Source organism: Anopheles funestus, chromosome 3RL (genome assembly GCF_943734845.2).
Source record: "Anopheles funestus chromosome 3RL, idAnoFuneDA-416_04, whole genome shotgun sequence".
Lineage (NCBI taxonomy): Eukaryota > Metazoa > Arthropoda > Insecta > Diptera > Culicidae > Anopheles > Anopheles funestus.
The window spans coordinates 38,774,137-38,786,611 of NC_064599.1; the positions used below are offsets into that span (position 1 = coordinate 38,774,137).

Sequence of the window (12,475 nt, forward strand, 5' to 3'; positions counted from 1 at the left end):
AGCAGCGAAGAGCCATTTCTTGGGCAGGAAGCCAACCTTTAACTTCCGAGGTACGGTGTCCCGCGCTCTGTGACCCGCTCATTAAAGCACTTGCCGGGAGCTGGCTCGCGAATTTCTGCCAACCTTTGTGTCCCATATGTCTGTACCCGGCACTAACCTGATCAACCTTCCTACTGTTGGTGTCCATGAGATGTGTGATTTGAGAATACGCTTTGCATCACGCTTCTATTGCTTTCTTTCTTTCTTTCTCTTTCTGACTATTTCTTCCAATTGTGTCGTCTCGCTACTGTGTCGTCTTGCTCTGCTACGCTGTGCATATTGTTTAAACATTTCATTGCTTTTGCTGTTTGTCATATTGCACTTCGAACAACAAAATCAAATCCATCTGCTTATTGCTGCTTGACGACTAACATTGCGGTAACAAATAAACGAAAAAACAAACATGGCCACGCCGGAAATACGCACGTCGCATTCTCGGGCATACAACATTATGAATACCGCGCACTATCGGGGGAAAAATGCAAACATTCCTGTTCGTCCTGAAACGACCACGCACTTGGTGGGGATGACTCAGATGGTACCGAAGAAAAGTCTGCTGAAACAGGTGCAAACGAAGCATCGACAGAAGAAAGGGCACAGGGAGATGAGGATGGAGAGCAGGACCGAAGTGAATCACCTGCACCGGTATTTGCCTGGCCTCCCAAGCCTGAAGTCGTGGACACGATTCCAACGGCAACACCGATCTATATTGCACCGCCGGAAACACAACGGGTCGTCATTAAACCGATCACAGTCGTACCGCCGATGAAGGTGAAAGAAAAATCCAAAACTCCACCAGATGGGCCACAAGAGCAGCAGAGCAAGCAAAGTAAGTCCGCCCCGGAGCTTAGCCACCGCGCTGGACATGATGAGCAGCAGCAGCAGCAAGAGGAGGAAGATCTATCGGACTCTTTCGGTATGACAACGACCACCACTACGACGACAGCCAACTCCGCCTCCTCGGAGGAGTACCGTATGTACCAGACGCAAACGTCACAACCGATCGTGACGTACTACGATACGCCGCAGTACGAGCTCGAGCATCCATTCTCGTCCGGACAGCGAAGCGCACAGGCAAGTACAGGCGCAATGTCCGACGCATCCTACACGCACTTCGTCTTCCGCGATCCCCCACCAGAGGAGGAGGAGGAGGGAGAGGTGATAGTGGAGGAACCACCAGAGGAGCAGCCGGTAGCAGCGCCCGCCGACACCGAACGTCCGCCGAAGCGCGTCGAGTTCGTCGACTATGGCCGCGAGCTGGAACGCTACGTGCGCGCGGAACAGGAGAAAGAGGCACGGCGCCGCGCATTGGAGGCAGAGATGGCAGAAGCGGCTAAACGGCCAGAAGAGCCACCGCACTATTCTCTGCCATCGATACCACCGATCGAACCGCCGCACCTTCCACCCACGGCTATACCTAACCCGACCCCGAAACAGTGGCAGTCGGCACTAGTGCAGGCACTATGCGTGGCGCCACCCGATCCAATCCACCTGACCGCGGAACAGATCGAGGAGGCGAACTTTATGCGCTCTCGCAACGAGGCGTACCGGCGTGAGCAGGAGGAAACGAAGATGCGCCAGCTGGAGGCGTTGCGGCGACAGGTGGACGCACTAGAGCGACGGCTCGGCAAGCAGCAGGAACCGGAACCGGAACCGCTACCTGTCGGGCCGCCGCTCTCGGTGCCGCGCAAGGGTGAAGTGATGGCGAAGTTGCTCGCAACGTCGACCGCCCGCTCGCAGCGCTTCCCAGCGCACTACGTACCGGTGGTGCCGCTGCCGGCCGAAACTCAACCCTACTTTCCGCCTCCCCACTCGATGGAACCGATCCGGAGCGAGAAAATTTCATCCATGCGCAACGAGTCACCGTTCGTCGAAGCTCTCAAGACCGCTCCGTACACTCCGTTTCAGCAGTTCGGGCGTGAGATACCGTCACAGATGGAGGATATGCCCGTGCCGAGCGGGCGGCTGTCGATGATGGACGCACTGGCGACGGCACCCGACCGTCCTTACACACCGTTCAGTGAGGTACGCTTCGATCGTAGCTCCGAGGTGTATCAGGAGATGGTCCGAGAACAGCCCTCGGTACCGGTAGATCCTGACCGGCAGTGTTCAGCGTTCGCGAATGTCGGTGGCAATCGGACACCGAAACCATTCGCACCAGTTGTGCCGGAAATTCGTGAAGTACCGCCGGAAGAATCAACCAAGGAGGAAAGAACCTCTGAGAAGACATCCGAGTCTTCGCGGCGCAGTTCCACGGTGGCTGAAGAGAGCCGCAGGTGTTCGAAGGTGACTATGGAAGAGAGCCGTCGTTGCTCGAATGTGGCTACGGTGGAGAGCCGACGCAGCTCGACCGCGACGGTTGAAAGTCGCCGTGAATCGGGTGGACAAGACAGCCGCCGTGGTTCGGGCGGCACCGGCTCGGAGCCCACGCCACCAAAACCAGTCGTCACCAGAGAAACGATTCCGCTGTACCCAGGTAGGGATAGTCATCCGCCGGAGCACTACTCGCTGGCGCCACGGCGTGAAACGAGTTCGCCCTTGAACAAGCCGGCGGAGATCCCGCCGTACCAGCGCAAGTGGTTTAATTTGCCGACGCAGAATCCACCGCGCACTCCCGAACCCGAGGAGCTGCGCACCAACGTTCCGCTGGCCTTTGTAAATACACACTCGCACACTGCTAACCTTTCGAAGCCGATCGCGAAACCGCCGGCTCCTGTAAATAAACCGCCAGCACCGTACACCACCATCCAAAACCGTACCATCCCGGTCGTTCAGCCACAGCCGCCGGAGCTGGACGCCGAGCTGGCGCAGTACCACAGTGCTCATGCGCGTCTTCAACACAAAGGTGTCATCGATCGCGGCCAGTCGTTCACGCCGTCGCTTATCCTGACGAAGCACGCTACCACCATCCCGTACTACCAGCATCAGCTCGGCTTTGAGGAGTACTTCGCGGAGGTGAAGCAGTTCGATGGTCACACGACACCGCAGCCGAGCCGTACAAAGTCGCCGGCTTTCGGTCCACCACCGAATCCACTCAAGCCGCATGTACCACCGTCCCGTGAAGGCATTCCGGTCGAGTCCGGGCTGTATCTGTCCATGGGTAAGCTGCACGGTGTACCGTGGTACGCCAACAAGGACCACGTGCCGGCCGACATTCAGAAGAAGATGCAGGAGCAGCTACATCTGGAGGCAACCCAGCGCTACGGACGTAGTGTTCAGCAACAGCAGCAACACCACCACCAGGAAGTCACCCACCAACAGGTAACGATGAGTAGCAGCGTGACGGCTACCGAGCAGCATCAGCAGCAACAACAGGCTCGTCTAACTAGGGAGCAAGCATCGGCTGAACGGGCGATTCAAAGCGCCCAGCAGGTAGGCAATGCGTTGATCCAAAAGCGAACGCGCTTCGTAGAGGAGCATGAATCTAGTAGTCGCAGTCAGTCTGTTTCGCGTACTGGAAACAGCGAAAGCTCACGATATTCTTCCAAAATCAAGGAAGACGAAGCGCCCCAGAAGGGGTTCGTGGCGCAGCAGACACGCCGATTCTCGGGCCAGGACGAGGCCCTTAATCTACCACCCCAAAGCGAACAGGAACTGCAGAAGCAGCAGCAACAGCAACAACAACAGCAGCAAGAACAGGAACAAGCGGCCCTTATCCAGCAGCTGCAGGAAGAGCAACTGAAACGACAAATGGCCGCCGAGGTACCGGTTAAACCACCGCCAGCTCCGATTCGTCACGTGGAACCACCTACGCCTAAGCCGGCACCACCACCGTCCCACTTTCCTTCGATCGATCCATTCGCGGAGGAATTTGTAGATCACTTCCCGAGCGTTAGTGCACGCAAGGCAAGTGTACTGTTGCCTCCGAAACCGGCGGTCGGACGCTCAGAATGTCCGAGCCCGAGCTCGTTCAAGGCACAGTTCAATGAGTTTATGATCGGTGCCGGCCCGATGCCGGCGATGCCACCGATGCGCGAAGAGGACGAAGGCATACCGGCCGATACCCGGAGCGATACGCAAAAGCTAATCCAATCGTGGCCTCCGCAACTACCGCAGCAGGTCGCCCCTGCGGTGGCTTCTAACACGTGCGCGCCCCCCACCAACGGTGCGGCGCCGCCAACACCCGGCAGCAAGCCGTCCAGCCGCAGTAACAGCACGGCTTTCCTTGACTTCCTTAATCGCCCTACGTTCAATCCGAATACTGATCGTTCCACTGTCGGTGTAGGTTCGAACGCGTTCAATAAAGGACGGGCGGCGTGCTCCACGTCGGCCCCCAACCGTGGACGGGGCGTGATGAACAAGGCCGTCGGACCAGGCGGTCGCGTCCCACTGTGCGGATGCTGTCAGCAGCAGATCAGGTGTGACACATGGCGTGTTGGTGTGCGAGTGCTTTTTGTGTTTGTGTGTTTCTATTTTGTGGGGGTTTGATGATGTTTCTGCACGAATTTCATTTTATATTTTTAAAGGTGGCGATGTTACCAAACGACTTGTTATGTTTATTAAAGCTTTTAAAATGTATTGCGTACTGCACCGTTAAGGACCTATTCTTATGGTTTGTCAAATACTAGTATGCAATTGTTACAACTTAATATGAAATGCAGCTGGAATCTTATTTAATCTGCTTAATTTTAATCATTTTTTTCCTACTAATATATTCCCAGAAATTAATTTCTTTTTTTGTTCTACGTTTAGATTTTTTTTAATTCTAACACATATGATTGTTGTTTTGATGTGTGTCTGTGTGTTTGCTTTTCTTTATCAATTAATTCTGCCTGTGCAATAGTCCCTGAACAACGCATCGAAGAGGTCGACTACGCTACAATGCTGCTCGATAGTTCGGTAAGCAAGCTGGCCTGCATGAACAATAACGCTGACTACCGCAAGCAAGCATCAAATGTAGTAAGAGACATGCTGGAAGCTAGGTTGCGCAAAACGGAAGCAAGTGTGCGGACGAAGAATAAGGAAAATTTGCACAGTAACGGTACCCATGGTCCTTCGATCGCTCGCACACCAGCGTTTCCGCTCGGAGCGAATGGTAAAACTGACGATACTAAAGCAATACCTCCGTACATGAACGGATCTAATGTGGTACCGTCGAAGGTTGCTGCTTTCAATGGCAATGGTAGCAATGGTCAGCACGATCTTACGGTCTACCCTGTACAGACCACGGTTCCTGCTCTGGCGGCAGATCTCGGTAAGGTTATACTGCGACAGAAGAATAACAATGGCAAGGATGTGAACGGTTCACAAGCACCGATCAATGGACGCAAAGTAAGTTCCGAGCTAACCTCGCATGCACGCGATCGCCGATCGTACGTCGAGCGCAATAACAATTTGGCGCCGTACGAAAAGAAGCAGGCGCAACAGGAGAACGCAGCTCCACAGGAGCAGGATCCGGTAGCCAACGGTAGTGCACTTGCACTGCTGAAGGATAAGATACCGATCTGTAATGTTTGCGATCACAAGATTGTCACGTAAGTATTGAACAGGGATGTAATACTGATGTGATTGATTGAATTAAAAATATTGTCTAAACAATTGCTATTGTGTGTTGTACATGATGTGGATAACTTTTAACTTGCTTGAGCATGCCTTACCTAACTGTTTATTTTTTTTTCAACACCCAACAGAGGACCGTTCATCACTGCGCTGGGACGCATCTGGTGTCCGGATCATTTTATCTGTCACAACGCAAACTGCAAGCGCCCATTGGCTGATATTGGATTCGTTGAGGAGAAGGGTGATCTGTACTGCGAATACTGCTTCGAAGAGTTCTTGGCCCCACTGTGCTCGAAATGCAATGGCAGAGTTAAGGTACGTTCATTGGAAGGTCTCTTTCCGGTAAGGTTCTCGCTAACTGACACCGATCTTTGCCAATTCCCACAATTCAGGGTGACTGCCTGAATGCGATCGGCAAGCAGTTCCATCCGGAATGCTTCAAGTGCACGTACTGTGGCAAGCAGTTCGGTAACAGCCCGTTCTTCCTGGAAGAGGGTGACCCCTACTGCGAGAAGGACTGGAACGATCTGTTCACGACCAAGTGCTTCGCTTGCGGATTCCCCGTAGAGGCCGGTGACAAGTGGGTGGAGGCGCTGAACAACAACTACCACAGCCAGTGCTTCAACTGCACCGTAAGTAAACGCCACATGTCCACAGATGATAACAGGCTCATCAATATCTTTTCCCATTTCGACAGAGCTGCAAAAAGAACCTCGAAGGACAGAGCTTCTTCGCGAAGGGTGGACGTCCGTTCTGCAAAAACCACGCTCGCTAATCGGCTGGCCCTTGGCACACCAGATCACCAGGCAGATAAACGCGTTTAGGTATCACTTTCACTCCCATTTAAAAGGCGTCATTTCAAACAAAAACAAACACGAACGAAACCAAAAACAAAACAATGTTGTCAAATCGAAATCGAAAATAATCAGCGGTGGAAATGGAAGCGGAAAATCGCGCCAACGGAAAACGCATTACGGTGTAAATGACAAATTCGAGCAGTTTGTTGCATGCGTTTGCGTACCAGCAGTAGGTGGATGAAACATTTCACCGGCGAAACATTGCATCGGTGAAACATTTCAAGCTAAGCTTTCTTTCCATTCAGGGTGAAGAAAAGTCGTGTAGCTTCATACGTGCAGCGTTAGAAAGTTTTAAAAGGGTGGACGTGGGAGTATGAGTGAGCGTGAGAGTAAGAGAGCAACACAAATGAATGATGATGATGAAAGAGGGAAACTGAATATTGGTAGACATCGAGATTTAATAACGCAGATTTAAGACGAACGGTTAGTTGCAGAAGTTTTTAAGCAAATATGAGGAAATAGAACGCAAAGCATAACTAAGAACATCGCAAATTAAATATATAGATTCATAGAGAGCTTTCTACAATACTGTTAAACAAAAACATTGATGTTACTAGGCTACTACGTCCATTATGCAGTACAACCTGGAAGGTGCAGTTGCTAGCAAACACTAGCGGCTTAAATGGTGAGAAGCTCACACATCGTTTCGAAGGCAACAGCGTCGAACCTGGTACCAGAGGGAGGGTTTATGATTTGTTCTCAGTGTAAAACGGAGCCCACAACCTGCAACCAGGAAACAATACAACCGGAACACCAGCGCTTACTCTCTTAGGTTTTATTTTCACTCGTGGAATATCTATAGAAGAAGAATCGCAAGCATCGCTACTTTATTTTTCTCTTTGTGTGTGATACAAATATAATTTTATTTATTTATGGCCTATGTTGCTGACGAATAAAACAGTGTAAATTTGCTAACCAAGCAAGTACAGAACGTTTGTTTGTGTTATCCATTTCGTACGCAAATCGAGAATAAAGCAAAGATAAGTAAGTATTTGAAAAGCAGCAAGGAAATCGAGTTTTCGGTACGCCTTGAAGTATATCATCGAATTAAAAAATGTGTTTAAAGAACATTTGTAGCCATCATTTTTCCAGCTTTTTAGGTTGAATTTTGAGTTTTTAAAATACATAACCAATTAGTTGACGTTTATAGTTGAAAAAGCGAACATGTTGGCATTTTGCTCATAAAAACACAAAAATAAAACTATAAACAAGAACCAGTCAATTGTTAAGGTACTTGTTGGTACTGTTAAAGTGGTATGTGTGTTATTTGTCGTTATATATTTTTTAAAATTTTGTAGCCACTCAACATTTAGAAAACAACAACCATATTTAAATAACTTTTTCTCTCTCTCTCTCTTCTTGGCTTTAACGACCTTACAGGTCACGCCGGCCATCTCTGGCTTACTAGATTTATGTTTACCACGAAGCCGGATAGTCAGTCCTTGCTATGGGGGGACGGTCCGGATGGGATTTGAACCCGGTCCGGCCGTGTGGACGGGCGCCGTTTATCACGTGCACTACCGGGCCGCCCCTAAATAACTAATAAAAGCAAATAAAAACCTTTAAGAAATTCAATATTTATAATTATTCTCAAACAGTATTTATATAACATTTATCTTCTCAGTAACTATGAGTAAAGATTTATGAGAAATATCAATGGAATTCGACCGGAGAGATATTCATTTCATTCAGCTAGTAACCACATAGTAGTTTAATAGTGTGGTTTCATACGTAAACGTTGATCACAACCTTTTGAGAAAAATATCAAATTGATTTTTTTTCTCGAATTTTAATTCTCGGAAGAATGAACGGGTAATACGTCCTATACAGAAATAATATAATTATTTCCAACAAAGCTCTTTAAATTAGTCGCTAATGTTATTATTTCACAGTTTAATGAACTGTCGATTAATGGCACATAATTTAAAAGAAATTATTAACGGAAAATTGCAAATGAAATATATGGTTCGTATGAGTTAAAAGTTAGAAGCACTCTTTTATTTTTTTTAAAGTTAAATGCACTCTTTAATGGTGAATATTTGTTCTTTAAGCAACAGACAGCAACATTTCATAAGGTTGGTATCGTTTCATCATGCACGATTTTCCTGCCCAATGGCAGCGTAATGACTGAAGTATTATTTTTAAATTTGACACGGCGCCCGGCGTCTAACTTCACGATTGGTTGCAATAAATTTTGCTAAATTACTACACCCATACTATGCTCGAGGCGTGAGTGAATATTGTGTTTTATGTTTTTAAATTTTATTCAAGCTGTAAATTTTGCACGACTAAAACTTTTATCACCCCACTTCCGGATGCGGCGGTGATTGTCACGACCCGATTAGAAGTTTCGGCCAAAGCGCAGATTCCCGTGACAGTGTAGAACGGGGTACAGCCCGTACAGAGTCACGTAATCATCAGCCGAGTGTTGGACTTTTCCGTGCGATTCTGTATCGCCACGTGGCCTGATGGAAAACGTGCCTGATTGCGTAAACGTAAGCCGGGTAAGGCCAAGAGCACTCATCTGTTTTCAACTTCCCAACCCAATGGGTGTGGAAGCGAGGAAGCGAGTTCAAATGGACGCGGCTTGGGTAATGAATATGGCTCTAGGCATACGCATACGTACGATTCTAATTCGATGATTAATTAATCGCACGTCAGAACAACGAATTAACTACTTCATGGTTATGGTTGGGCCAGCAATAAATTACCTTGCCCGTGGTTGATTCATTCGTACGCGAGTTCATTGGAGCGAACGTGGTGGTTCTTTGAAACTCGACTCTCTTTTGACTCTCGTACACTGTTTATATGTGAATGCTTCCGGATGCGGAGCAAATGGTTCAAACAGTGCTATGCAGAGCACTGCTCACACACAATTCTTATAGTATTCGACCGATCTCGAGAGGATGATGCATCCTACTCATTCCACCAACGTCGATCCAAGCGTCGATTGTACCATTCTAGTGCATTCGACTGTGGTGCGGCACGGCGGCGGTGTTCATCGTAAACGTAAACAAAACTCACGTGTAGCGCACCGGCCACGTGCGCATGTGCATAAATGATGGTGAGAGGGATAGCAAGAGAGAATAAAAGCGTGAGCAGTGGTAACGCGCGTTATGTAAGCTGTTGTGTAGTAGTGAACGGGGAGGCCCTCACTCGAGTGCCTGAATTGTTGGGCCAGAAGTTATGCCGGTACGCCGCACGAACAAAGTACACGCGCGTGTATGCGGAGATGTTGTTGATTTGAACGCATTTGCGCTGCAACCAAGCGTTATAGAACGTGTCAGATTCGAATGTTCTTCGGCGTATGACGGGAGGGCTTTGATTTCATCGCTTTATTTAAGTGCAGGTTGTGATTCTGGAATGATCACACAAAAAGATAAGATATAAAAGTTAAATAAATTTATACCACAAATCATAATACTCGATATTGCAGATGCTTGCCACTATGACCCATATATTTTAATTATTATTTACTATTTTGATACGTTGATACGCTATTACATACTAATCTTTGATAATTGTTTTATAATGTTCGTTACCAGGTGACTTCTACTCGAAATAATTATTTTCAATCGATAAAGAAAATTTCATTATTTAACAGTTTTTTGCGTCTTAAAAACGGCCAGGTCGTATCAAGTGATTCAAGTAAAATTTAAATATAATCATTATATATGCAAGCTTATATAAAAAACACCAAACTATAAAGAGAGCGGATTGAGAAATTTATTCAATTATTCAAATGGAGAACGACGTATGCTACGCATAGCAAATGACAAGATTCTGGAGTTAATAATTAACATAAAAAATGGTCAACAAACATACATCAAAATCGTTCCATGTATGGGTGTTTTGGCTAGACTTTGGCTGACAAAAGGTGCTCATAAAAATGCTAGTTTACTTTATGTGTTTGCCTTTCTGTTTCAACAATTATACCAATTTGAGATACATATAATTAAGGAAAGCGTGGGAAACTGTTGAATGTCCAAATCAGCATGTCAGATGATGAAGTTACGATGCGCGGATGTTAAGTGATTTCGATCGTGGATTTTAACATGATAGTTTACATTTTCTAACAAATTGATTTCTTTGCAATCAGTCTTAAGGAAAAAATAAGCAGCACTATGTGCATTGTAAAGCAACATGTGCTACAAGGAAATTATTATGAAACACTGGGCGTCTCCACCAACATGTGCTTACCTTTCATTACTGTGATCATACTTTTCATAGGGATGATTCAACTATTACGTATTGCAAAAATTGTGAATAATTGATCTTCTCTACCCCTATAGTAACAAGACGTAATGCTGGAAGCATCCCTCCTCTATTATTTACGTAATAGTTTGATGAAAAAAAACCCCACCTCCACCAACAGCAATCCTGTCACAAAATATAACAAAGGAATTTTAACAGGTTTTTTTAATGCAATATGAAGCGATCTTTATGTTAAACGATCGTATCACAACAATTTATTGAAAATTACACTGAAATTATGCATTATTTTTATGTATCTAAAATAATTTCTTTTGAACTAAAAATTTACGAAACGTTTGTTTACATTTCTGAAATTTCTGAATCTGAATCCGATATACTCATACAGTCTGTAACATAACTATAAAACAATTAGTGAATAAGATAAAAAGTGTAAAGCGGTGGGTAGTGGGTGGCAAGTGACTGGGAAGGGTAGGAGGTGATTTTGCGCAGCAACAGGATCAAGGATCGCGTTTTCGTCCTCGATCGTCGTTCGGGCGTTTGGTGTCTTCTATGCAGCGAGCTATGGGAAGTGACACACATAAAACGAAAGGGGCGCGCTAAGATCCCGCGTGCAGGACCACAACGAAGGGATATACGCACGAACCATTTTTGACAGAATTTTGACAGAAATTGACCAATTTCGCTTGGGTGTCTTTTAGAGTCGACACATGTTCTTACAAAGTGATCTTTTTTTTACTATACCGGATGGAGGTTCTATTGTTTTTTTTTTCGAGTTTCTGGAGTTTTTTTTACGAAAGAAAAGAGCCGAACAATACTTTGCTTTGCATCCTACCCATTCACACTATCGATCATGTGTTAATTTTTTTCAGGTATGCAACAAACATTTAGAATTTTAGAAGTATTTTATTTTATGTTACATAACACATATTTGAACCACCCTTCCCCTGTGAGTAACAAATCGTAACGCTGGCAGCAACCTCCATTCCATCCTATGGTCTCATAGTAACATGCAATGGACGAAAATATCCCATATCACACCATTTCTATATACCAATCGTCCGACATGGCTTACGCAACCATTCGCTAAAATTTCATTGTTTTCATCATCGTAACGTCATTGTTTGTCTAAAACCAACCGGCTCTCGTTTTATCTCTGCCAGGCCCATCCAAACCGGCTCGGTCTATTCTTGAGATCCGTCCGATCATAGCGCTGGTTGTTGCGTAGTAGAAGTATCGCGATTCGCACCAGCAAAATTGGCAACTTGATGAGCATATTAAGCGTGGACATGTTTGATTTTCCTGACAAATTAAAATAGACAATGCGACCCGAAGGCTGATCTTTTATCCGCGACATCAGTGTAACCACGACCAGCACAATGCAAAACTGGCACAAAAATAGCCGGACTTCTTAGCCGTGACTTCCTGCATGGGAGCGGGCATGGGGTGAAAAATTGGCGAAACCGAATCCTGCTACGCAGTTTGTAAAATCACACCACATTTGCTTGGTGCGGTCAATCAGACGCAGAAAAACGGTAACCGAAACGGGTGGGCATGGCATATTCATGAACCGGCCGTCTCTAAAGTTCTGCGTTGTTCTAGTTGTGGATGGTTTTCTTTTTGGCCGTTTTGTGTGCATTTTGTGTAGTTCGGATAAGCAAACGAGAGCAATCGAATAACATTATTCGTGGATTTATTTATATGATAGCAGAGGCAAAACTGAAACGTGATTGCATAACCTTCGACCGCGCGTGTAAGGGCTGGGGGGGGGGCAATCGGGACCGGGAATCGGGGTGTCGGAAAAGAATGCTAATGAACGAAAGGAACAGTCGAGCACGTTTATCGGGTAGGCAAAAACATATCCCGCA

General features: G+C 46.6%; 1 protein-coding gene across 2 annotated transcripts in view; it reads left to right on the plus strand.

Annotated features, from left to right (window-relative positions):
• The window catches only part of LOC125770838 (PDZ and LIM domain protein Zasp-like), a 48,148-nt gene extending 40,822 nt beyond the window's left edge, over positions 1–7,326 (plus strand). For both annotated transcript variants that reach the window (XM_049440850.1, XM_049440849.1), the window contains 4 exons: positions 575–4,397; positions 5,670–5,853; positions 5,931–6,170; positions 6,236–7,326. In XM_049440850.1, the coding sequence (XP_049296807.1) occupies positions 575–4,397; positions 5,670–5,853; positions 5,931–6,170; positions 6,236–6,313 (4,325 nt within the window). In that variant the 3' untranslated portion in view covers positions 6,314–7,326. The remainder of the gene's footprint in view (positions 1–574; positions 4,398–5,669; positions 5,854–5,930; positions 6,171–6,235) is intronic.
• Positions 7,327–12,475: the final 5,149 nt, after the last annotated feature.